This window comes from Moschus berezovskii, chromosome 9, assembly GCF_049115385.1.
Source record: "Moschus berezovskii isolate FMDL1 chromosome 9, NW_MosBer_1.0, whole genome shotgun sequence".
NCBI lineage: Eukaryota > Metazoa > Chordata > Mammalia > Artiodactyla > Moschidae > Moschus > Moschus berezovskii.
In genome coordinates this window covers 75,935,924-75,963,194 of record NC_142468.1, presented here as the reverse complement: position 1 = coordinate 75,963,194, position 27,271 = coordinate 75,935,924, and the positions used below count along the sequence as shown (strand labels likewise).

The following is a 27,271-nucleotide window of genomic DNA, read 5'->3' as shown; positions in this document are numbered from 1 at the left end:
CTATTCCGAGTGACTCCTGCTGATTTCTTAACCTGACTGAGACACTCGCTGGCTCCCTACCCTTTCCCTCCTCCTTGAGTGGTAAGAGCGATCCAGGTGAGCTTACCATGCCACTGAAGGAGTGCTGCAGGAGAATTGCGTGGCCATACAGCAGGGTCCTGTGGCCACCCCCTTGTGCTGCCTGTGGGTAAAGAGGGCAAAAAGTGTCAGCACGGGCCAGGCATGGCCACTCTGAGGGCAAAGCATTCTTGGAGGACACACTACAAAGGAAAGACTCATGGCGAAGCTCCCAAGGAATTCATTCTAGAAGCAAGTGGCCAGCCTACAGGCGGGGGGGCAACTGGTTGACCACAGCCATGCAACATCCTTGGGAGAGGGTGAGTGGGGCCAAACCTCTTCTCTAGAATGGCCCCTGCCCAGGATCAGCAGAAACCCAGAGCTGTTCTATCAGAAAAGCACGTGGATGAGATAGGTACCGCTTACCTTCCTTTGAAACTTCTCAGAAGCGTTCAGTGAGAGAGAGAAACAAATGTGATGTAACTACAGCCTAGTGACAGAAAGGCCGCGTCGGGGGCGGGGGTGCAAGGCATATCATATACTCAGTCTGTGCCTTGTGGACTTTTTAAGGCACCTGTGCCTCCTACTCGCTCACTTAAATGGGTCTTATTTGCCCTCATTTCACCAGTGAGTGATGGCTCCGATATCCAGGTCTTTAAAAGAGTAACCAGTGATGGGGAATAGGTATCTCCTCCAGTTAAGGGGCCATTTAGGTGCCCTCTCTCTGCCCTACCAGGCAGCACCACTCTGGCTGTCCACTCAGTGGTTCTGAGCAGTGGGACAGGCCCACGAAGAAGAGACAGCTCAACATAAAGCCACTGGTGTCTGCCTCTTGCTTTTCCTTTTATCTGATTTGCACAACCATGATCTGAACGGAATAGTATTGACGTGATAGGAAATAAAACCATTATGTATTCCAACGATAGGTGACCAGGTAACACGGAAAACTGAAATCTATAGAAGATTCTAGATTTTTTTTTTTTTTGGCATCAAAATTTTCAGTCTTTTACCCAACTATCTCCCTGTCATGTGAACTTGCCCTCAGAGGCAGTCACATTTTTTTGATCACACACTCCTTTTAGGAAAAAATATGTGAGCGTAGGTTCCCATCCCCAAATATACACAAAAAGAAAGTTCAAAGCCTGAGATTAAAAATTAATATAGGGAGAGTAACATGGAAACTTACAAAACCATATATAAAATAGATAGCCGATGGGAATCTGCTGTATGATTCAGGGAACTTAAACAGGGGCTCTGTGAAAATCTAGAGGGGTGGCAAGGAGAGGGAGATGGAAGGGAGGTTTGCGAGGGAGGGGACATGGGTGTACCTATGGCTGATTCTTGTTGATGTTTGAAAGAAAACCACGAAATTCTGTAAAGCAATTATCCTTCAATTAAAAAAATAAAGTGGCAAAAAAAGGAAAAAAAAATTTGGCTAGCCAAGGTAATAAAAAAATTAATCATACAGAGAAATTCTAACATTTTCTTTCTATAAGCCAAGGGCACCTCTTATGCATGGCATTTTAGTCAGAGCTACAGAGCAGCAGCCCAAGGGCTGGTTTCAGGATCTGCTCCTCTCCTGTGTTGACCCTTCAGGGCCACAGACAATAAGGGGGAAAGAAGGCAGAGTACGATTTCAATTCTATTCAGATTAAATTTGGATTAACAGAATCACCCTGTCAAAGAGATGATTTTTCATGTCATATCATGAACCTAAAGAAAAGGAAAAAAATAAATGTGGTACCATGTTAAAAAGAAGCCAGCAACTATCTATAAATGTGGCTGCACTTTTTCCATAGCTAGAGAGATATTTCAATGCTCTCTAGACTTTAATACTATGAATATTAAATGTTCTTTGCAATGTTTTAGGATTTCTTGAAACCATCTGAACTAACTTTAGTTGCTGTATTTACAAATGTGTCAACAGCTTATTTTAGAATTAGTCATACTAAAAGAGTTTTCATAGCTCGTCAGTCTCACTGGTATTTTTCCTGCATAGTTGTACTACTGCAAGTGAATTGATAGCTTGTGATGGTTTATGGTGTGGGTTTATGTGCCCAGATTAGTCTTGTGTCTCAAACTGAACTATACTTTCCATTGTTTATCATGGGTTACACTTTCCTCCAATGCGAGGACTCCTTAAGTAAAGAATCAGGAGTTTCTGATACCCCAGAGTGGCACTAAGGGGCTTGTGTTTCCCTTCTCTGGCAATGCTGGCAGCATTCTTGGCCCTCATGTCCTCTATTTTGATGCCAATAGAAAAGCAGAGTGACTTAACTACCCCACTGGGCTTATATGGGACGTCACAAGGGAGTGGGTCTTAGGTCCTGAGAATATCAGCATGTTAATACACAGACTGCTGGACTCCAATCCACAGTGTCTGCTTTACTAGGCCTGGGATGAGCCTGAGAACATGCGTTTCTAAAGGGTTCTGGGGAAAATGGCATTGACTAATGCCGCTGGACATTTTGAGGACCACTGCTTTAAAGAACGATCAAGCTTCAGTGGCAGCATGGCAAATGAGTTTTTTTCTGCAGAAGCTCAGGTAATCATCATTCCAGAGAACACTATCCTTGGCACAAATCACACTTTACAACCATTGGGTGCTTTACAACCATCATAACTTATTCTCCTAACTTTTCAGGGTAGGAGTGATTTCATCCTCTCGGAATGTGAAGAATTTGAAACTCAGAGGTAAGGCTCTTGCCTTATCTAGATGTCACACAGCTTGATGTGGTGGTGCAGGGGGGAACTGAACTCAGAGTTAAGTTTAAAACCTGATTCATTTCACTCAATTTTTAAAATAATATATTCATTTTCCTACTGTGTACAAAACCAGGTAACACAGCACCAGGAAGAACAGGAAGATACTGTCTTAGCTCCTCAGCTTTGTGAAGGAGAATTGACACAACTGTGTCAATTAAATGAACTCTGATCATATGGCAGGCACAGAACTATAGTAATAAGTGAGTCATCTCATTTCACCTCTTGATTAGTGTTGCAAAGAGACAATGGAATTACTTCCATTTTATAGAAGCACAAACCAAGGCTTTGAGAAGTAAAGTAACTTGCTCAAAGTCATAAAGGTTCCTAGGGCAGAGCTGGGATTTAAAAAGGGGAGGATTTAACCATGTGCTCTATTACAATATTTTCTTTTCTGTATTCTGGCAGGAGACAAGTCTTGTGCATAAAAACTCATGTTACAGAGAGACATCCCTGTTAAAAGAGGGGAAGACAAACAACACTGGAATAGGAATAGACCAGGAAGGTGATGAGGGTGTTAAGGAACTGCTTTATCAAAAATGCAGGCCATAATATTCTGGTATGATCCTTGACTTCTAACAATGTAACAAACAAACAAAGGACCCCATATAGGCAAAGGGTTGGAGGTTGAGACTATGAAGTTCATGGGGGGACTGGTAGATAATTCACTGGTTAGGGTTGGAAGAAAGGGAATAGTTGGTAATGACTCGGGACTGTTGGACTATGGAGAGCCACATCTGACGGTTCAACATCTAATGGGACACTGGGGGAGACTTTTGATGGAGAACAATAAAAACTGTATCTTAGGAAGGTAACCCTGACTGCTGCTGCTAAGATGCTTCAGGCGTGTCCAACTCTGTGCTACCCCATAGTCGGCAGCCCAGCAGGCTCCCCCGTCCCTGGGATTCTCCAGGCAAGAACACTGGAGAAAGGGTTGCCATTTCCTTCTCCAATGCATGAAAGTGAAAAGTGAAAGTGAAGTTGCTCAGTCGTGTCTGACTCTTAGCGACCCCATGGACTGCAGCCTACCAGGCTCCTCCGTCCATGGGATTTTCCAGGCAAGAGTACTGGAGTGGGTTGCCATGTCCTTCTCTGACTGCAAAATAGGAAAAGAGCTGGAGGCATCAAACCCTAAGGACAGAAAAGATGACTCTCTCAGTCAGTTTCCAAAACAAACTAAGGAGAGGATCAGTTCAGTTCAGTTCAGTCGCTCAGTCGTGTCCGACTCTTTGCGACCCCATGAATCACAGCATGCCAAGCCTCCCTGTTCATCACCAACTCCCGGAGTTCACTCAAGCTCATGTCCATCGCGTCGGTGATGCCATCCAGCCATCTCATTCTCTGTCATCCCCTTCTCCTCCCGCCCCCAATCACTGCCAGCATCAGAGTCTTTTCCAGTGAGTCAACTCGTCGCATGAGGTGGCCAAAGTATTGGAGTTTCAGCATTAGCATCAGTCCTTCCAATGAACACCCAGAATTGATCTCCTTTAGAATGGACTGGTTGGATCTCCTTGCAGTCCAAGGGACTCTCAAGAGTCTTCTCCAGCACCACAGTTCAAAAGCATCAATTCTTCGGTGATCAGCTTTCTTCACAGAAGCAGAAGACATTAAGAAGAGGTGGCAAGAATACACAGAAGAACTGTACAAAAAAGATCATCACAACCAAGATAATCACGGTGGCGTGATCACTCACCTGGAGCCAGACATCTTGGAATGTGAAGTCAAGTGGGCCTTAGAGAGCATCACTACGAACAAAGCTAGTGGAGGTGATGGAATTCCAGTTGAGCTATTTCAAATCCTGAAAGATGATGCTGTGAAAGTGCTGCAGTCAATATGCCAGCAAATTTGGAAAACTCAGCAGTGGCCACAGGACTGGAAAAGGTCAGTCTTCATTCCAATCCCAAAGAAAGGCAATGCCAAAGAATGCTCAAACTGCCGCACAACTGCGCTCATCTCACACACTAGTAAAGTTATGCTCAAAATTCTCCAAGCCAGGCTTCAGCAATATGTGAACTGTGAACTCCCAGATGTTCAAGCAGGTTTTAGAAAAGGCAGAGGCACCAGAGATCAAATTGCCAACATCCGCTGGATCATGGAGAAAGCAAGAGAGTTCCAGAAAAACATCTATTTCTGCTTCATTGACTATGCCAAAGCCTTTGACTGTGTGGATCACAATAAACTCCGGAAAATTCTGAAAGAGATGGGCATACCAGACCACCTGACCTGCCTCTTGAGAAACCTGTATGCAGGTCAGGAAGCAACAGTCAGAACTGTACATGGAACAACAGACTGGTTCCAAATAGGAAAAGGAGTACGTCAAGGTTGTATATTGTCACCCTGCTTATTTAACTTATATGCAGAGTCCATCATGAGGAACGCTGGGCTGGAAGAAGCACAAGCTGGAATCAAGATTGCCGGGAGAAGTATCAATAACCTCAGATATGCAGATGACACTACCCTTATGGCAGAAAGTGAAGAGGAACTCAAAAGCCTCTTGATGAAAGTGAAAGAGGAGAGTGAAAAGGTTGGCTTGAAGCTCAACATTCAGAAAACGAAGATCATGGCATCTGGTCCCATCACTTCATGGGAAATAGATGGGGAAACAGTGGAAACAGTGTGAGACTTTATTTTTTTGGGCTCCAAAATCACTGCGGATGCTGATTGCAGCCATGAAATTAAAAGACGCTTACTCCTTGGACGGAAAGTTATGACCAACCTTGATAGCATATTAGAAAGCAGAGACATTACTTTGCCAACAGAGGAGAGGATATAGCCTGAAAATCTCAGAATCATCCCTTACTTCTTCCTTTCTCTCACATGCCACAGTCCATCCAGTGCACCTTCGGTGCCACCTTCAAAAAATATTCCCTGTCCACCTACTACTCAGTGCCCCTCTGCTTTCAGTCTGGTCCCTCCTACTGCTCTGTCTCACCCAGGCTAACACGATGGCCTCTTAACTGCGTCCCCTGCTGCAGCCTCTCTGGTTATAGTCTGAGCTAACACAGCAGTCACAGCTGTCTTTTTAAGACTGTCAGTCAACTCACACTACTTTCTCACTCAACCCTCCCCTCATGATTTCCTTTCACACTGTGGCTTCTAAGGCTGTGCATCAGGAACTGTCAAAATATTCTCTATAAAAGGTGAGACAGTAAGTAACTGGAGCGTTGCAGGACCCATGTAATAGAGTCTTCTTTTTCAAACAACTTTTTCATAAATTAGAAGCTCTTCTTACCTAGAGGGCTGTATATAAACAAGCATAGGCTAGATCTGACCTGCTGTTGTGATCCCTGCCCTACTTGATCTGGTCCCCTACACCTATCTGACCTCGTCACCTGCCAGTAGGAGGGTCTCCACCACCCACTCTGCTCCAGCCATTTCCTTCCTCTATTCTTCAGACACGCAAATTCCTCCTGCAGGGCCTTTGCACATGTGCTTATCTTGGCATGAAATGCTCTTCAAAATTTCATGGCTCATTCCCATTCTGATCCATCCCTGTGCTCAGATATCTCATTAGTGAAGCCTTTTCTGTTCATCCTTCCTGAAAGACAATCCCCCTTACTGGACAACATTTTTTTTTATTATTTCTCATGGCATTTATTAGTTTATATATTATTTTTGATATGTATCTCTCTTCCCTCTCTCCCCCGAGGACATAAGCTCCATGAGTCTTTGGTATGTTCTCTGTCACATCTGTATGACTTATCAGTGCCTGGCAAACAAGCACTTACTGTCATTTTCATATTCATATTTCCTGAATGAATGAATAATAATTGGATGAGGTGGTCCTTTTGCCTCCTTTACACAGATGGGAAAAGAGAAACTCTCCTATGGTCAGCTTGTGAGCAATGAATTTGGATTTGAACTTCAGTCCAACTACAAGTTCTACCAACTGTTTTCATTATTTGACACTAATTCTGGATAACATCCCAGGAAAGCAATGATGTGCCAATATAGAAGACTTCCTGGGTCTGTTCATAGGGGGATCCAGACCTCAAGTTAGTGAGACTTTATTGGGTTGGCAGTCCTATCTCTTCTGGGAGTGACCTTGGCTGTCATCTTTGGCAGAATGAGAATATATGGTACCATCTCACTGGACTGGAGTAGGGTAAGGGGAGAAGCCAGCAAAAGTGCCCTGATGCCATGTCCTACAGTAAAATGTTCCATTAGATCATTAATTCAATCATCTCATCCGTAATTGCAAAAGTGATCTGTCACTGACATTTCTTTCAGTGATTCCCAGAGGACACAGTCACCCAGTAAGATAAACCTGATACGACACTAAAGGGGAGGGTAACTGGTTCTCTCCAGCCACACGTATGCTTCAAGATCATCAGATATCTAAACCACCTTCTTATATAACCTGGAACCCCATACTCCACTTTAGGGGTGCCAGGATTTGGAAAGACTCCCTGTGGATCTCACATAAGCTGTGAAAGCTTCGGGGGATACTTCCTGGAGGGCTGGTAAGTCGTGACATTACTTCCTGGGTGGGGATGTATGTACTTCCATCTTCCTTCCTCTCCCTACCTACCCACCCCCATTCTTTTAGACCATCAAAGAAAGAGGCCTTGCTAGAAGGTCACAGAGCAACATTTCCTGAATACAGGAATATCACCCAGGAGGTTTCCTTTGACACAGGTGACAACTAAGTAACAATGATGCCATATAAGTTAAAAGAAACACCAAAACCCAAAAAACTAGTAACCACCTAGCAGCAGAAGTAAAAGGAACCTAATAAGTTCAGTTAGAAAACATAGCAAAAGTTTATATTCACCATTGGTACAAAACACTAAAATTTTAAGGAATTTACCTAAATGTTGAGCTAAACATTCAAAATGAAACCACAAACTTGATGCTGGGAAGGATTGGGGGCGGGAGGAGAAGGGGACGACAGATAATGAGATGGCTGGATGGCATCACCGACTTGATGGAGATGAGTTTGAGTGAACTCCGGGAGTTGGTGATGGACAGGGAGGCCTGGCGTGCTGTGATTCATGGGGTCACAAAGAGTCGGACACGACTGAGCGACTGAACTGAACTGAAAGTTGTACTTTGTTATAGAATGAGAATACTAGTGTTTGCTAATGCTCAGTCTCCTACACTGAACTTACAGATTCAATGTAGTTTTAATGAAAATTCCAGTAGGGTATTTTGGAATTCAACAAAATCACTATAAAATTAATCTGCAAACATAAACAGTAAGAAAGTTTTATTCTAAAAAGGGACCATGTTTTAGGAAATGTTAAGAAGCAAAATTAATTCATTGATTCTGGTAATGGTTCAAAAACGAATGTAATACAATACAGATAGTCCATAAACAAATCTGAAATGCAGCACACGATAAAGCAGATCTTTCAGTACAATGAGGGGAAAACACGATTATTAGGTAAATGTCTCTTTGATATGTGGATAGCAAAACAGAAAATTATTCAGTAAGATCCACAGGAAATATAAAAGATAGATTCTGGATGGGTAACAGTTAAATAATTCATTTTTTAAATTAAATTCTATGACAACTAGCATGTAATAAACAGTCCACATTCTTTTATAGACCTAATACTTCTCCATGCTCTGAAGCAACAGATAAACGCAAAGGAAATAAAAGACAGGATTTTACCAAGATTACTAAACTTCAGAACAATGGAAGTATCAACATTTAATACACTAGAGAAACTCTTTGTTATCACGTTGACAAAAGGATGAACATCTCATTGAAATGTAGGGGGAAAAGCATCAAATAAAGAAATGGGCAAAGGATATGAATAAATGATTCATATCAGGCATAAAATTGAAACATATGGCAGAGATTTTATTCCTCCTAGTAATGAAAGGAAAGACAATTAAAGCAACTTTGATGTATCATGTTTTATCAACCAGATTTTCAAAAATGGAGGAAAAGTCTGAATGCCATCAGAGCTATAATTTAGCTGGTACTACCCTGTACAAGGTGGCACTGAGTACAACTCTTTTAAAAAAGCAATCTGGTGATACATAAAAAGAGGCATAAGGAAGTTAATAACCTTTGCTGTAGTAATCCTACTTCTGGGAGTAATTTTTTTAAAAAGCCAAACAGTATGGGTACTGTTGTAAAAAAAAGCATCAGAGTGGGACAAACAAAAAACCTGGAAGGGACCTGAATGTCCAGAAGAAACATATTGTTGAGTAAAACATGGGGCTTCTTCAGGCTGTTCTATCCTGCAACCATTAAAGAAGACAATTTACAGAGGTGCCTAGAAACACAGAAGATAGTTCTGATAGACCACTGTGGAAAAGGCAGAGTGCAAAATGCCTTCCACTATTAGTATACATGCAAGAATGATAAGGAAACCTATAAAAATGAAATAGCCATTTGACTGGGTGCAGAACCACTGGACTTTGCTTTTCCAAATTTTTCTTTAGCACCTCTACTAAAAGATCATTTCAGTAATAAGTGTGTGTGCATGGGTAGCAACACCGTATTGCATGTGTTTTTAAGGAAAAGAGGGCTACGAAAGTGTTCTGCCTTTCTTAAAACTTCAGTTCCTTGAGGTCTGATTAATTTGCCAGGATTCTCTGTAAATGACTGTACCTGCCTGAAAGGTGGCTGATAAAGCATACTTAGCATGCTAGCAATTAGGCACTGATTCCATGGTCTAGCCCTACCCTGGTGTTGGATGGAAAGCCCAGAAAGGCAGGCTTTATCCAAGACACCTCTGTTCTCCTCTGAGTTCCCTCAGGTTTAGCCCAGACTCCAAAGGGCAAATTTCTTGCCCAGGGAGTCACTCTTGCTTGGATTTAAAACACACCAGCTCTTCTGCCAGCCCTTAGTGGACACTTCACCTTGGATTCCATCCTTGTTCCTTTTGCTCTTTAGTCGCTAAGTTGTGTCCGACTCTTTGCGACCCCATGGACTATAGCCCACCACGGACTATAGATACCTCTGTCCACTGGATTTCCCAGGCAAGAATGCTAGAGTGGGTTGCCATTTCTTTCTCCATCCTTGCTCCTAGAGACTTGGTTTCTACACTATTCTACGCTTCCAATGCTGCCTCAACCAGCCATCAGATTCTAGGACTACCTTCCCCAACTGCTACAAGCCATCATGCCCCTCTGGCTAAATTCCCAAAGTTCCACTTAAGCACGCTACTTTTCTAGGAGAGGTTGACAGAACTGCATAATCAGTGGGACAGATGGGAACTGCCAGCTCAAATGGCACCAAAGAAACTAATGGGGCATTTTCCAAACAGGTCTTAGACTGGAAACTGCTGGTAACAGAGACAACTTTCCATTTTTAATGACAGTTAAAGTAGTATACTGGACTTTAGAAAGTGCCGAGGAAGGAAGGCACATGTACAGATTAGTCTGACTTGTGATTTGGAATCAGAGCCAGGGAATATGCCAAAAGCAATTCTGTAAGCACATCCTCACCATCCTAATTCCCTCACTATATGTGAAATCCTGAAAAACCTAATGCAGGACACCTAACCCTTTCCTTCACCACTTTTTCTGGATCAGATACTCTATTCTTCAGCTAGGTAATTGCCAAGTCCAGCTTTTGGGTCCCTACTTCACGATACAAAGACATTATAAAAAGTCTAAGGTATTATCCTCTTAATTTGACACCTTGATTTTCCACTTGTAAAAAGATAATTAACCTGGATCTAAAACTCTTCGTCAAAGATTTCTGAGACATTGCCATTGAGAAAGCAACAGCATCAGGACAGAGTCCCCTAACGAGGCTTCCCCTGTAAAAACCTTCTAAGTGAGTCTGGGCCAGCTCAACCAGGCAAGTGCAGGCCCTTAAGATAAATACACATGAAAGGAGGCCACATTCTTGGCATCCTTCGTGGGCCTCTAGGGATATTGTTAAAAACTGAAACCATGAAACAGAATTTTAATGAAGTTCAGAAAAGAGGAGGAAGTGCAGCATCTCCCTCTTTCCCAAGTTCAATGATCATGATCATCTCCCCAGTTGCCTTAATGACAAGACAGGCCCACGGTTCACAGGCTGCAGGCACAACACGATTCCAGAGAGAAAAGGCTGAAGCTGGTGTGCAGAGGGCCTATGGCAGCCTTTGCTCTGTCTGTGGCCATGCTCTCCCCTCAAGGTCAGCATGGGGGCTGTGACTCCAGGGAGTCCGACCTCCCATACCCTCAGGGCTGCCTCTTCCCCACCACTGCATATCCCAGAGCCCAAGGAAAGGATGCTCCAAAAGCTGTGCACAAAGTCAGGCTAGTATCGTTAATTTCTTTCACTTCTTAAATAGAGAAAACACAAGCAAAACCCAAATAATCCATCCCCCGACCGAGCACTGAATGCCAAATGTACCATAGTTTGTACCATAAAATGCCAAATTATTATATTTTATAATTCACTGAATGCAGCCAACCTTCCCTCACAGATGCACCTGGAATTATTCTTCCTCAGTAAGGAGGAATTTTGACACTCATTTTTGTTCAAGTCATTAATTTCATTGCACACGGAAACAGTTCAGGACAAAAGGATGAAAGGCCAGAACCTGATGTGAGGAAATGTAAGTTCTGGGTCTTAAGCATCATCCGTAACAAGAACCTGCACAGCAGGAAGGTGTTTTCTTTCAGGCAAGTGCTTACAGAGCTCCTCTTTTGCACGGATCCGGCTGAAGGGGTAAGGAAAATCTGAGAGATGGCTCAGATGACTTAGGGATCGCAGAGGAGCTGCTGTGATGACCCCAAGTTCATAATTTCCTGTGAGCACTTCAAGTCATGAGAAGGAAAAGCCTGTGGACGGTGCAGATTTGGGCCCTGTACTGATGACTAAAGGCAACTGAGGAATCTTCTGCCTTTCAAGACTTTAAAAATAAGGGTCCTGGCTCTTTGAGATTGGTGGACACACGCAATCGTGTTCTCTCCTCTCTTTCCCGACCCATGACGTGGGGAAATAATTAAATGACTTTTGGAGATTCCCACTTGGACTGGGATTTTACAAATGCTGATTGTGAAATAGGAGGATAAGCATTCTTCATTGAGGGGGAACAAAGGTGGCCATGGGACTGCCTCCAAATTGAGCATGGGGTCATTCTAGATGCATCTGTGCTTTTCTTAGAAGGGAGACACCAGGCAGCCAGGGTGGCAGCTCGAACTTATTTCCTATTATGGTATCTTTTAAAGGAGCAAATTGACAAGAGATATTTGTCAGGTTATTGATGACATTTAGATTGATGACAAGTATACCTTGAAAGAGGTGAAGCAAGTATTTTCTTCTCTGAATTAATTTCCCCCCTTTCTCCTATAGCTCACTAACAGATTTGTAAGAACCTGACATTGCCAAGTCCATTCTTTACATCAAAGGCCCCTGTCAGCCAGATCTGTTTTCCAGTCACTGCTCTAGTTTTTATATGAACCACACGTCCTCATCATCCATCAGGCCTCTGATGAAATGATAGACCAGTGGCACCAAAAATTCTGCTCAACCATTTCCTTTCACCCAAGCTAATGAAGAGCAAATATTTCCAACAAAGATCTAAAGGGTCAGATTACCTTGACATGAAAAATCAAATACTATCTTTAATCTACTATGGCTCTAGGGAAAAAAATTTCACTATTCATCCTGGGAATTAACAAAATAGGAGGCAGTTTTTATTACAAAACCACTCTTGAGTCCTACTATGTGCAAATATCTCTATTCATATGGGCTATGAGGAAGAAAATGAACTTAAGTATATTCTGTTATTTGGTTCTCCTTCTCCCCTGCACTCTTTAACCAATTTCTATCAACACAACTTCTTTTTCCTTTATCCCTCTAACTCCCTTGCACTATTCCCAATTATGATATTGCTGCATAGAGATAAATGTATCCTGTTCTCTCTACATCCACAAAATAAGCCTAGGGCCAACTTTACACTTCCAAGAAAAACAACACGCAAAAGCCTGATCTTTCCTTGAAGGATATGAAGTGGCCTTAGGTAGAGGAGCTGATTCTCAGAGTTCTGTGTGTATGTTCAAGCCAGTGGACAGATAAAACAGGTGATCCTAATACTTCCTATGTGTCTGTGGACCACACACTGTTCAGAAGCAATGGGTCTTCAGAGCCTCTCATGGGATGATCATACAGACTTGCACCTCAATCCCAGATATCCTTCAGAATCATTAGCAGGGCTTTCAAAATGAAAACAAAGCAAGCAAAAAAAAAAAAAAAAGTCCCAAAGCAGGGCTATTTCCCTAAGACTCTTATCTGACAGATCTTTGATGAGTCCTAGGAATCCTAGGTAATTCTAAGACATAGCCAGGCTTAAGAGCCACCACCCTTCTGAGACCTTCCCAGCCACAGTGGGCCCTTCATTTAAGTAATCTATATGATGCTTACAGTCAGCAAGTACTTCCCTGTTCTCAGAAGCCTCATTCTTGACCATTGGCTGATTCTTCTTTTATCATTTCTCCAGAATCCTACCAAAGCAAAGAACGAACGTGGCTGCTGCCTCTGGTCCTTGAAAGCTCCAAGACTCATGTTCAGCTAAAACTCTCAGTCTCTTAGCTCTGCTGCCATGTTTCTGACAGGTGGGAAGACACAGATAACTGTTGCAAAACCTGTGTGGAGAGGGCTCTAGGCAATTCAGACTTGGTTTAGAAAGAGTCCAGGCCCATGACTTCTAGGTCTCTACACCCATCTTCATGGATCGAAGACCAGCTAGACCCTTCCTGAGCTGTGTTGCCTGCAATCTGGCCTTCCCTCTCCCACCAGTCTGGATTTTATAAGGCCTGGGAAGAGATGAAGGTAAGGGCGAAAAAACCAGAACAGATGGTGGGGGGAGGGACTTTTACTTTTCTTCTCTCACTACTTGGTCACCCCGCCCCCACTCAGTCACTTCTGATCTATTCTCACTCCGGTTTCTGTGTTCCTGGCCCTTCTGCATTCTCACTGATAACACTCCACTTTCCCCCTACATCTGTAATGTCTCTTAGAGTTCTTCTGAATCATCTAACACTTGGGCAGTGTGATTCACATGGCTGCTTTCAAAAGCCTAGCTTAAGTCTAAGTGTCCTTGCTACCAACTAATTCTTCTGTCAAAAAGAAAAATAATTTCTTATTTTTTGAGGAAAAAAGTCTCTTCTTCTGGTCTGTGAATAGAAGCCAGGCCCTGGATAGAGGAAGCACTACCTGATCTATTTTCTCCCCTTTGTACAGAGAGTAAATTCATCATAAGGACATTGATAGGAGAGCTGACTGGGACTGACAATAAAACCAACTAGAGCTGCAAGAAACCACAGCAAACCTTTTCGGGCAAGAGGAGAAAGGCACATTAAAATTAGTACCTTCTACCTGTGAGAAGTGGAAAAGATTAGAGATCTCTTCAAGAAAATAAGAGATACCAAAGGAACATTTCATGCAAAGATGGACTCAATAAAGGACAGAAATGGTATGGACATGACAGAAGCAGAAGAGATTAAGAAGAAGTGGCAAGAATACACAGCAGAACTGTACAAAAAAGAACTTCCTGACCCAGTTAATCAGGATGGTGTGATCACTTACCTAGAGCCAACATCCTGGAATGTGAAGTCAAGTGGACTTAGAAAGCATCATGATGAACAAAGCTAGTGGAGGTGATGGAATCCCAGTTGAGCTTTTTCAAATCCTAAAAGATGATGCTGTGAAAGTGCTGCACTCAATATGCCAGTAAATTTGGAAAACTCAGCAGTGGCCACAGGACTAGAAAAGGTCAGTCTTCATTCCAATCCCAAACAAAGGCAATACCAAAGAATGCTCAAACTACCGCACAATTGCACTCATTTCACACGCTAGCAAAGTCATGCTCAAAATTCTCCAAGCCAGGCTTCAGCAATATGTGAACCATTAACTTCCATGTTCAAGCCGGTTTTAGGAACGGCAGAGGTACCAGAGATCAAATTGCCAACATCCGCTGGATCATGGAGAAAGGAAGAGAGTTCCAGAAAAACATCTATTTCTGCTTCATTGACTATGCCAAAGCCTTTGACTGTGTGGATCACAATAAACTGTGGAACATTCTGAAAGAGATGGGAATCCCAGACCACCTGACCTGCCTCTTGAGAAACCTGTATGCAGGTCAGGAAGCAACAGTTAGAACTGGACATGGAACAATAGACTGGTTCCAAATAGGAAAAGGAGTACGTCAAGGTTGTATATTGTCACCCTGTTTATTTAACTTATATGCAGAGTACATCATGAGGAACGCTGGGCTGGAAGAAGCACAAGCTGGAATCAAGATTTCTGGGAGAAATATCAATAACCTCAAATATGCAGATGACACCACCCTTATGACAGAAAGTGAAGAAGAACTAAAGAGCCTCTCAATGAAAGTGAAAGAGGAGAGTGAGAAAGTTGGCTTGAAGCTCAACATTCAGAAAACTAAGATCATGGCATCTGGTCCCATCACTTCATGGGAAATAGATGGGGAAACAGTGGAAACAGTGGCTGACTTCATTTTTCTGGGCTCCAAAATCACTGCAGATGGTGAATGCAGCCATGAAATGAAAAGATGCTTACTCCTTCGAAGGATAGTTATGACCAACCTAGACAGCATATTAAAAAACAGAGACATTACTTTGTCCACAAAGGTCCGTCTAGTCAAGGCTATGGTTTTTCCCGTGGTCATGTATGGATGTGAGAGTTGAACTGTGAAGAAAGCTGAGCACTGAAGAATTGATGCTTTTGAACTGTGGTGCTGGAGAAGACTCTTGAGAGTCCCTTGGACTGCAAGGAGATCCTATCAGTCCATGCTAAAGGAGATCAGTCCTGGGTGTTCATTGGAAGGACTGATGCTAAAGCTGAAACTGCAATACTCTGACTACTTGATGCGAAGAGCTGACCCATTTGAAAAGACCCTGATGCTGGGAAAGATTGAAGGTAGGAAGAGAAGGGGACGACAGAGGATGAGATGGTTGGATGGCATCACTGACGCAATGGACATGAGTTTGGGTAGGCTCCAGGAGTTGGTGATGGACAGGGAGGCCTGGCGTGCTGCAGTTCGTGGGGTTGCAAAGAGTCAGACACGACTGAGTGACTGAATTGAACTGAACTGAACCTGTGCAAAGAGGAGGAAGACAGTGACTGGCTCAGAAATGTCAAGCATGGTTTACAATTTGAAAAAATTTACACCAAAATAAGCAAAACTAAATCTCAGTTGTGCTAATGTTTGACTCCTTCAATGGTTGGAGAAACATCAATCAATCATATCCCAGTGGGACTGTGATGAGATGATTTGGTACAGAAAAGAACACTGCAAACAATGAATTAGCTGAAAAAGAAATAAAACTATCCCATTTATAACATCAAACAACAACATCCTTAGGAAAAAATTTAGCCAAGGGGGTAAAAAATTTTACACTGAAAAACACTAGACCAATAATGCAAGAAAGTGAAAAAGACATAGATTAATGGAAAGATGTTCTGTGTTCATGGATTAGATGTTAAAACATCTATACTACCCAAGGTCATCCATAGACTCAGTGTATTCCCAACCAAGATTCCAAGAGCATTTTTCATAGAAATAGAAAAAATAATACTGAAATTTGTATGGAACCAAACTATATTACAACCTTTATCAAAACAGTATCAGTTCAGTTCATTCGCTCAGTCGTGTCCGACTCTTTGCGACCCCATGAATCACAGCACGCCAGGCCTCCCTGTCCATCACCAACTCCCGGAGCTCACTCAAACTCATGTCCATGCAGTCGGTGATGCCATCCAGCCATCTCCTTCTCTGTCGTCCCCGTCTCCTCCCGCCCCCAATCTCTCCCAGCATCAGTCTTTTCCAGTGAGTCAACTCGTCGCATGAGGTGGCCAAAGTATTGCAGTTTCAGTTTTAGCATCAGTCCTTCCACTGAACACCCAGGATTAATCTCCTCTAGAATGGACTGGTTGGATCTCCTTGCAGTCCAAGGGACTCTTAAGAGTCTTCTCCAGCACCACAATTCAAAAGCATCAATTCTTTGGCGATCAGCTTTCTTCACAGTCCAACTCTCACATCCATACATGACCACAGGAAAAACCATAACCTTGACCAGATGGACCTTTGTTGGCAAAGTAATGTTTCTGCTTTTTAATATACTATCTAGGTTGGTCATAACTATCCTTCCAAGGAGTAAGCGTCTTTTAATTTCATGGCTGCAATCAGCATCTGCAGTGATTTTGGAGCCCCCCAAAATAAAGTCAGCCACTGTTTCCACTGTTTCCCCATCCATTTCCCATGAAGTGATGGAACCAGATGCCATGATCTTTGTTTTCTGAAGTTGACACGCCTCAAAACAGTATAGTATTGACAAAAAAACAGACACGTAGACTAATGGAACAGAATTAAGAGCCCAGAAGTAAACTCATGCCTACATGATCAATCAATACTTGACAAGAGAGCCAAGAATACTCAATGGAGAAAATACAGCCACTTCAATACAGTGCTGGGAAAACTGGATATTCACATGTAAAAGAATGATCTTACATTACTCAAAAATTAACTCAAAATGGATTAAAAACTTGAATGTATGACCTGAAACCACAAAAGTCCTGGAAGGAAACCTAGAGAAAAGCCTCTTGACACAAGCCTTGGCAATGCTTTTTTTGATTTGTTTTTGGATATGACACCCAAAGCAAATGCAACAAAATTAAAAATAAACAAGTGGGACTATATCAAACATAAAAATTTCTTCACAACAAAGTAAATAATCATCAAAATGGAAATGGAGGAAAATTTGAAATTATAAATCTGATAAGAGGTTACTCTCTAAAACATATAAAGAACTCAGAGAACTCAATAGCAAGAAAAAAAAAAACCTCCAAAATTCCAAGTACTTCATTAAAAAATTGGCAAAGGACTTGAAGTGACATTTTTTTTCCCCAAAAAGACATACAAATGGCCAAGTACATGAAAAGGTGCTCATTGTCACTAATCGTTAGGGAAATGTTATGATATCACTTTATGCTGTTAGAATGGCTATTATCAAAAAGGCAAGAGATAACAAATGCTAGCAAAGACACAGAGAAAAGAGAACCCTTGTACACAGTTGACAGAAATGTAAATAAGCGCAGCTACTGTGGAAAACAGTATTTTAAATTCAAAAAATTTAAAATTGCACTAACATATGATCCAGCAGTCCACTTCTGAGTATTTATCTGACGGAAATGAAAAGAATATGTCAAAGAGATATCCACACTCTCTATGTTCGGTGCAGTAATTTACAGTTACCAAGATATGGAAACAACCTAAGCGCATCAACAGAAGTGAATGGATAAAGAAAATGTGGTATAATGGAACACCATTCAGCCATAAACGAAGGAAATCCCGCCATTTCCAACAACAGGGATGGACCTTGAGGGCACTATGCTAAGTGAAATAAGACAAATACTGTATAATCTCACTTACATGTGGAGTCTAAAACAACTCAAACTCACAGCAAATGATATCAGATTTGCGGTTACCAAGACAAGGGATTGGGAGTGGTGGAATTGGGTGAAGTTGGTTAAAAGGTATAAACTTCTAGTTTTAGGATCAATAAGCATTGGGGATACAAAGTATAACATGATGACTATAGGTAACACTACTGTATGGCATGGTTGACAGTTGCCAACCTAGATGGCATATTAAAAAGCAGAGACGTTACTTTGCCAACTAAGGTCCGTCTAGTCAAGGCTATAGTTTTTCCAGTGGTCATGTATGGATGTGAGAGTTGGACTGTGAAGAAAGCTGAGCGCCTTTTGAACTGTGGTCCTGGAGAAGACTCCGAAGAGTCCCTTGGACTGCAAGGAGATCCAACCAGTCCATTCTAAAGGAGACCAGTCCTGGGTGTTCATTGGAAGGACTGATGCTAAAGCTGAAGCTCCAATACTTTGGCCACCTCATGCAGAGTTGACTCACTGGAAAATACTCTGATGCTGGGAGGGATTGGGGGCAGGAGGAGAAGGGGACGACAGAGAATGAGATGGCTGGATGGCATCACCGACTCGATGGAAATGAGTTTGAGTGAACTCTGGAAGTTGGTGATGGACAGGGAGGCCTGGCGTGCTGTGATTCATGGGGTCGCAGGGAGTCGGACATGACTGAGCGACTGGACTGAACTGAACAGAGTAAATCCTAAAAGTTCTTGTCACAAGGAAAAAAAATTATAATAATGTATATAAGAGGTGATGGCTATCAACTAAACTACTATGGTAAATATTTTCCAATACATATATGCCAAGTTGTCTCAGTGTATACCAGTGTTGTATATCAATTGTATCCCAATTAAACAACAGCAGCAACAAAAAGAATATTACAGTGGGTTTCTCCTCTTTACACTGGAAGGGATCACTGCTTGACAATGAAAGATCCTCAGAAACCTGAAGAAGTAACTATGTTATCTAAAGAATTGGCAGTGAGAGGGAAACTCAGAGAAACAGAGAGTCTGGATTGAAAGCAGTTAAGAAATCCCTGGCTATTTATCACTGTCTAATAATCAATATGCATCTATGCACTTTTAAGATCTTCCTTAACACGCTGGAAAATCGTGCCATGAAACCAGCGGATGGAAAGGATATTCTGAAGGGATCCCCTAAGTGCTTTTTAAATAAATGGAGAAAGGACAGCCCAATACAGTGTAACAGGAAACCTGTCACCTCAAAGAGCAAAAATAGTTTCATAAGTGCTCATGTTTTAATAAGGCAGAAAAATTAAGTAAGGCTGAAATTACACTGGAGTTATCATTGTGAACTTTAAATTCATGTTCTTCATAAAAATGAAGTCTTGATCACTATGTGCTTTAAGTAATATTTCTTTTCGCTATCATAGGAATGCTTCCTTCCTACCAGTCATGGTGGGGTCAATCTAACACAGATTCTAATCTCTAATATTATTCGCCATGAATTTAAAGAGTCATGCAATTTCATGTCTGTGAGAAAAAAAGAAAAAAAAATTACTATGGGCCTGGGCTACCATACACATGCAAGGAAACAAGGCTGCTCTCAAAGACCTCAGCAGGAACGCTAAAAGGGCTAACGAGCAGCCCCTCGGGCCAAACAGACGGGGTCTGAGCATCACAGACAAAGTGAAGGCTGCATTTGGGACACGTCAGGTACCTGAAGAGAGGTATGAGTCTAAGACGATAGTAAAGCAGGAATGTGACGACACCATAACATACACATGAGCTCCTATCAGTCTTAGAGCAGGGATTCTAAGTTCAAATTATGATAGCCCTCAGTTCAGTTGCTAAGTTGTGTCCGACTCTTTGCAACCCCATGTATCACAGCACGCCAGGCCTCCCTGTTCATCAACAACTCCTGGAGTACACTCAAACTCATGTCCATCGAGCCAGTGATGCCATCCAGCCATCTCATTCTCTGTCATCCCCTTCTCCTCCTGCCCTCAATCCCTCCCAGCATCAGAGTCTTTTCCATTGAGTCAACTCTTCACATGAAGTGGCCAAAGTATTGGCGTTTCAGCTTCAGCATCAGTCCCTCCAATGAACACCGAGGACTGATCTCCTTGCAGTCCAAGGGACTCTCAAGAGTCTTCTCCAACACCACAGTTCAAAAGCATCAATTCTTCGGCACTCAGCTTTCTTCACAGTCCAACTCTCACATCCATACATGATCACTGGAAAAACCATAGCCTTGAGTAGACGGACCTTTGTTGGCAAAGTAATGTCTCTGCTTTTTAATATACTATCAAGGTTGGTCATAACTTTCCTTCCAAGGAGTAAGTGTCTTTTAATTTCCTGGCTGCAATCAGCATCTGCAGTGATTTTGGAGCCCCCAAAAAATAAAGTCTGACACTGTTTCCCCATCTACTTCCCATGAAGTGATGGGACCAGATGCCATGATCTTAGTTTTCTGAATGTTGAGCTTCAAGCCAACTTTTTCACTCTACTCTTTCACTTTCATCAAGAGGCTTTTGAGTTCCTCTTCACTTTCTTCCATAAGGGTGTGTCATCTGCATATCTGAGGTTATTGATATTTCTCCCAGCAATCTTGATTCCAGCTTGTGCTTTTTCCTGCCCAACCTTCCTCATGATGTACTCTGCATATATATTAAACAAGCAGGGTGACAATATACAGCCTTGACGTACTCCTTTTCCTATTTGGAACCAGTCTGTTGTTCCATGTCCAGTTCTAACTGTTGCTTCCTGACCTGCATACAGGTTTATATTGATGTTATTTTTCACTCAGTGGATTATTAAATGAAAGTATAAAGTAGAAAGTCTGTTTAGAAAGTGGGAGAACACTGGACTCATGTGTTTGGTTCTTGCACTGATTATAATAACATGGTGACCCAAGTTGTCCCTTACTGGTGAACTACCATAGGGATCACTTTTCAAAAAAATTAAAAATCTGTTATGAAGGATTGTAGGTGCTCCATCTGGGACAGAATGGTGCACAAGGCCTCATGAACCACAAATGGGACCTTCTGTGGTCCCTTGAAGCAGGTGGTCCCAGCTTCAAGGAGATTGGGGACCATGTGTGGGAGGTAGAGTCTGAGCCTTCCCTGCTCTTGAGGACCCTGGGACTTGAAGGAAAAACTGGCTTCAACCTGAGACTCCTGTCCTAGATCAAGTGAGTATATTTAAAATAGATCTTACAGATTTGGATGTCTTTTGTTTTGGAGGGATACCCATAGGTATAAACGCTAAAAATAAGATCATCTGGGGATGGATGTACCTATGTTTTGTGCTAGACCTGAGTATAAGCTAGAGTAGCCCTTACTGGATGAAACAAGAGTGAATGTCTAATATGGAAATCTCAATTCATTTGGGATGTTTTACAATAAACAACAATCAGGACATCACTCTTTAGAGGAGAGATTAAAGCAACTGAGTTTTCATCATAATTTAATGCAAGAAGTTAAATAGAGGCTTTTTTCTTCTATTATAGTTTAGTAGCAGAGTATTCGGAGAAGGCAATGGCAAGCCACTCCAGTACTCTTGCCTAGAAAATCCCATGGATGGAGGAGCCTGGTAGGCTGCAGTCTGTGGGGTCGCTAAGGGTCGGACACGACTGAGTGACTTCACTTTCACTTTTCACTTTCATGCATTGGAGAAGGAAATGGCAACCCACTCCAGTGTTCTTGCCTGGAGAATCCCAGGGACGGGGGAGCCTGGTGGGCTTCCGTCTATGGGGTCACACAGAGTCGGACACGACTGAAGTGACTTAGAAGCAGCAGCAGCAGCAGCAGAGTATTACAGTGGATAAATAAATGAAATATAAAGGACAGAAATAAATAGATTCCTTTTATATAGGAGGATAAGTTTGGAAAGACAAGTGTAAATGTGAAGGAATGTTGTGAATGTTGATTGATATTTTATTATTCACAAGAAAGAAAAATCTCAAGGTTCATTAATAGGATTAAAATGAAGTGAATGCATTTTTGAAAAAAGTATACAAGTCAGTGAGTCCTTATGGACAGGCAGAAAAATGGGGAAAGGGACTGGCAGAACCCAGGAACATTTTATATTCCTGCAAGCACAAAAAAACTAAGTGAAACAAGAAATCAGTTGCCAATTGACCTGTTAGCTCTGGGATTCAGCAAGGAGCTTATTCCTGGTTGCCCTGGGAACAGCTCAATCTAATAAAATCTAGTAAAAAATTACAAACTAAGTCAATAGCATTAGAGGTGAAGCAACTATGGCCTAGGTAGCTCCATTTGTAGGAGAGATACAGTAACAATTTTAAGAGGGATTTGTGCTCTAGGAAAAGACTGAGGTTTTGAGACAAGGAATTGGAGTTTTATATAAACAGGTTAACTTGACAGTGCATTCTTTTTTTCAGTATTCTTTCCTTATGATTAGAACCATGATGTTTTAAAAAATGAAGTATAGTTGATTTACAATGCTGTGGTTGGTTTCAGGTGTATTGCAAAGTGATTTGGTTTTATGCGTGTGTGTGTGTACGTGTGTGTATCCATTCTTTTTCAGATTCTTTCCCCTTAAGTTATTATTAAAACAAAATATTGAGTAGCATTCCCTGTGCTGTATAGTAGATACTGTTGTTTGTCTATTTATATATAGTAGTGTGTATCTGTTAATCCAAAACTCCTAACTTCTCTTTCCTCTCCCTCCCCTTTCTGGTAACCATAAGTTTGTTTTCTATGTCTGTAAGAGACTGCATCCTTGAGAGAGTCTGGGAGTACCACAGTCCTATTGTTTCTCCCACCGACACTGACTAAAATGAGTGTAGCCAATAAATCATGGATTTGTGTATCCCTGTTGCCCTACACATTGAAGCGGCTGCCCAGAGGGAACAATGAACTGGAAACAGCAGTTGCTCATTCTTCTGGTGACACAGGCCAATCACTTCGGGTCAGAGAATTGTGACTCCTGCTGCTCAGACCACCCCCTGGCCCTTAGCATCACCTAGGGATGAGGCCTGCCTGGGTACAATGCAGGAGTAGAATAAGGAGTTGAATTCATCACAAAATTTACAATCCTGAGGGGAGGAAGAGGTTTGAAAATGCTAGCATCTTGTTAAATATCCACCCTCCATTTTTCCCATTATTGAAAATGGATGAAATTGGTACAGAAACATGTTACTGGACCCTGTTAAAGGCTGAGAGAAAGAATGGTGAATTTGAGATACTGTAATACATGAGGTTATTTTTTTCCCCCAAAATTTGTGTAAATCCTAAAATTGGATCAGGGTTTCCCAACAGTCCCTTTAGCAAACTGACATGGAAACATCCCCAAAAGGGTAGGGTATAAGGTAAAGTTTCTGGGGTTGTAATATGGAGAAACAGTCCTACAAATTATTGGGACAAAATGCCTGATCCTCTCGCCCCTGGAGTGTGTCCTGAACTGAATGAACACGAGGCGAGCTGCATTGACTTCTAGAATCAGCACCATGGATAGCTCCATCTGCTTGACTGACTAAAGGTGTCTCAAGAATGATAATTCAGTCACCTGTATCCACTAATAAGATAAAATCGAGAGACTTTTGTACTTCAGCTGTAAGTTTGAAAACTTCTAATAACAAGTCATAGGCTTCAGAAAAGGGACAACTATTTAAAAACACATAGTTTAAAGAAAAAAAAAGGTCATGCATTCATCTTACCTTCCTAGTATTTCACCAGAGACATGAAAACAGGTATTTTTTGGTAGTGATCAAGCCATGAGTTTTCATCACTGCCCAGCCCCACCCGGAGAGCAGGACTCAGGGGGCTCAGGAAGAGGAAACACCTCCTCAAGCAAATTCCCAAAGGCTGTTCTTCGCAGAAGCCTGCATAGGGCTGGCCACATTGACCCGGGCACAGTTTTGAATTCATTCTCAGGAGCAACAACCTGGTTCTCCTGACTACTGCCCTCCACCTTATAAAAGCAGATGAGCAGCAGAGAAATGCACACAGGGAACCCAGCCTCTAGCTCCATATCACTAATGGCAGCAGGTGATTCTTAATAATGTGCTGTCTTCACTTGCCTCTCCATACCAAAAACACAGAAGATACAACTGGTGTCTGGAAACTCAGAGCCCCCTTCCTTCCATCATGGAGCTAAGACCCAGAGAAATCCACCAAGGAAGATGTGAGTACCTACAACCAACAAGGGCACTGACCCTCTGGGTTTCATCAGAACATTTTTTTGAAATAAGTCAGAACTCATGTCTGGTGTTTGGCTGGAATGACTTAGTACATAAAGTCCACAAGCTGTACATGAAGACAGTCCTGAGGGGTTCACAAGTCCAAGAACTGGTGCAATTTCAACAACAGGACCAAAACGGATCATCCATGGTTGCCAATCTTCTTTTATTTGGCCCAATACATTTTTCATTTAAAAAAAGAAAGCTGTCACCTACTATCACTACAATTTTCATAAAGAAAATGCACTAGCTTTATTAAAATTATGTTATAAAATACTAAGAAGGACATAATCATTATGCTAAATGAAATATGTCAGATAAAGACAAATACTGTATGATATCGCTTATACATAGAATCTAAAGAACACAACTAACTAGTGAATATCACAAAAAAGAGGCAGACTCACAGAAACAGAGAACAAACTAGTGGTTACCAGTTGGGTGGGAGGTACAAACTACTGGGTGTAGGATGTATGGTACAGTACGGGGAATATAGCCAATGTTTTCTATTGTAGCTATAAATGGAGTATATCAGTTAAAATGGTATAAAAAGTAAAACGTTTTTTAACAAGGCCACAATCACAGAAAATAAGAAAGGCAGACCTTTCCATTTATAAACTTTGCTTAATGAAACAATTCATACATTTTCTTTATTTCCAAATTTCCCTGATGACTTGCAAATTCTTCCAATGAATAGGCATTTGTCTTGGAAAAGAGTCCAAAGATGCTCAGGAGTCAATAAGTCCCATTCAGAAGTCCCATTTTGCATAAGGGCAGAACAAGTCCCAGAGAGCAGCAATGCCCGGGCCAGAATGCCCAGCCCCTTCTAGTCCTGCACTTTCCTCCCTCCCATCAGAGCAACATCTCCGGACTGAGGAAAGGCTCAGCCCCTCCCTTCTCCCTCTCAGTACCAGCCTAAGTCTCAGCTCCAGGAGATGCCAGGTAAAAAGATACATCCTTCCTTTAGCTTTCCTCCTCTTCTACAGAGCAGGAATATGTTTATCCCACAAACTCCCGAAACCTTGTTCTTATTCTTGCTTTCTTTCCATTGATTGCATTTAGTCATTCCAGATCCTTCCATCTGAAAACCAAATATTAGTAATCGTAGCATTGAGACACTGGCTACATGGTTTTTACTCCAGTGAGGATTAAAGCACCAGTTGAGATCAGGGTTGCTCTGGCACCAAGTAAATTTTTCTTTACTAGAATTTCTAAATAGGTGCTTACATTAAACTCTCATGAAATGAAAATAAATAAGAGGTCTTTTCTTATAGTTCATTCAATTTTCCCTACAAAAATATAATTTAAATCCTGGTAGTTATTAAAGTAAATTTCACAATCAAAGGGAAGTCTAATAAATCACCTGAAAGGTATCGATTCTCCCAGGATTTCTTGAATTTCATTTTTAAAAGGTAAGCAAGTCTCTTGAAAGATTTCCTCTAATTCAAATATTCCACAATGGAGGATTAAATCAAATTCCTAAAAAATGTAGCTGAAATTAATCTCTGCCCCTTCAACTAGTTTTTTTTTTTTAAGTTCAACAAATTTCTCTTCAAAATATCTCATGTAAGAATACAACTGCTTACCTCTTGGTATGTTCCAGAGAAAGTTTAAGTACTCCAATCCCTCCTCACTCCTCTGAGAAATTTTAATGAAGATGTTTAATTTTTTGCAATTAAAATGTAAAGAGCACACACACACACACAAACACACACAACCACTGAAAACTACCTTGAGTCCAGCCCTGGGAAAGAAGCTCAAGCTTTCTAAGACAACTTAGGCCATTATGACATGACTATACTCACAGAGCATCTGAACGTCCACAGCAACTATGAGAGGAATTTCAGGTTTTATGTAACATCAGCCAAGCTATGTGTTATCACATTAGCAAAATAACCCCAAGATGACACAGGCATATTTATTCTAAGCAAGAGGTACTGACTTCAGAATGAGAAAGAAAAAATCCCTTGAAGAAACGGCTATTCCAATAAAGCTGAAACATTATATTCAGAAAGAAGTAGATTTGATAGAGTCTGGAGCTTTAAAAATTAATTCTGTGGCCTCTTTACTTTAAAATGCTTATACTCAGGATATGAATACGTGTAAAAAGCTAGTTAACTTTAATGGTTATTCTTAACTGTTGAAATTAACATGTGATTCTTCTGCTGGTTCACTTTGGGGATGCTGCATGAAAAATGAGAAATATCCAACTAGCTTTTTCCATTTTTATTATGAATTCCAGCTTTCCAGAGGAGCAGAGCTGGACTTGCATAATAGCCTAGGTGAGTCTGAAGCACCGAGAAGCTTGGAGTAAGGCAAGGCTGCACACTTCTGTCACCTTACCAACTTGAACTCTATGGCCACTGGCCGTCTAGACCATAGTCAGAGGTAAAAAGACTTTAGAAACAATTTTTAATATCTTGAAGGAAAAGGAAAAAATGAGTCCACAGGCATGCCATCCTTGTAATTTCAGAGCAGCAGTTTAACAAGTTTCTTGGCAACAAATTTCTAAGTGTGCAGACACCTCTAATTCCACCAGACTGAGGTGTGTAGTGCAGTGGTGCTTTTTTAAATTGCAGAGGCACAGAGGATGGAAACGACCTTGAACACTCACAAGTGAAAAGCCTGCTGCTGCTGCTGCTAAGTCACTTCAGTCGTGTCCGACTCTGTGCGACCCCATAGACGGAAGCCCACCAGGCTCCCCCGTCCCTGGGATTCTCCAGGCAAGAACACTGGAGTGGGTTGCCATTTCCTTCTCCAATGTGTGAAAGTGAAAAGTGAAAGTGAAGTCTCTCAGTCGTGTCCGATCTTTAGCGACCCCATGGACTGCAGCCTACCAGGCTCCACCATCCATGGGATTTTCTAGGCAAGAGTACTGGAGTGGCTTGCCATTGCCTTCTCCGAGTGAAAAGCCTAGCTCATTAC

General features: G+C 41.8%; 1 protein-coding gene across 3 annotated transcripts in view; it reads right to left on the bottom strand.

The window, feature by feature from the left end:
• The window catches only part of RYR3 (ryanodine receptor 3), a 569,645-nt gene that overhangs the window by 319,853 nt on the left and 222,521 nt on the right, over positions 1-27,271 (bottom strand). For all 3 annotated transcript variants that reach the window (XM_088839832.1, XM_088839833.1, XM_088839834.1), the window contains exon 4: positions 107-181. In XM_088839832.1, coding sequence (XP_088695958.1) covers positions 107-181 — 75 coding nt within the window. The remainder of the gene's footprint in view (positions 1-106; positions 182-27,271) is intronic.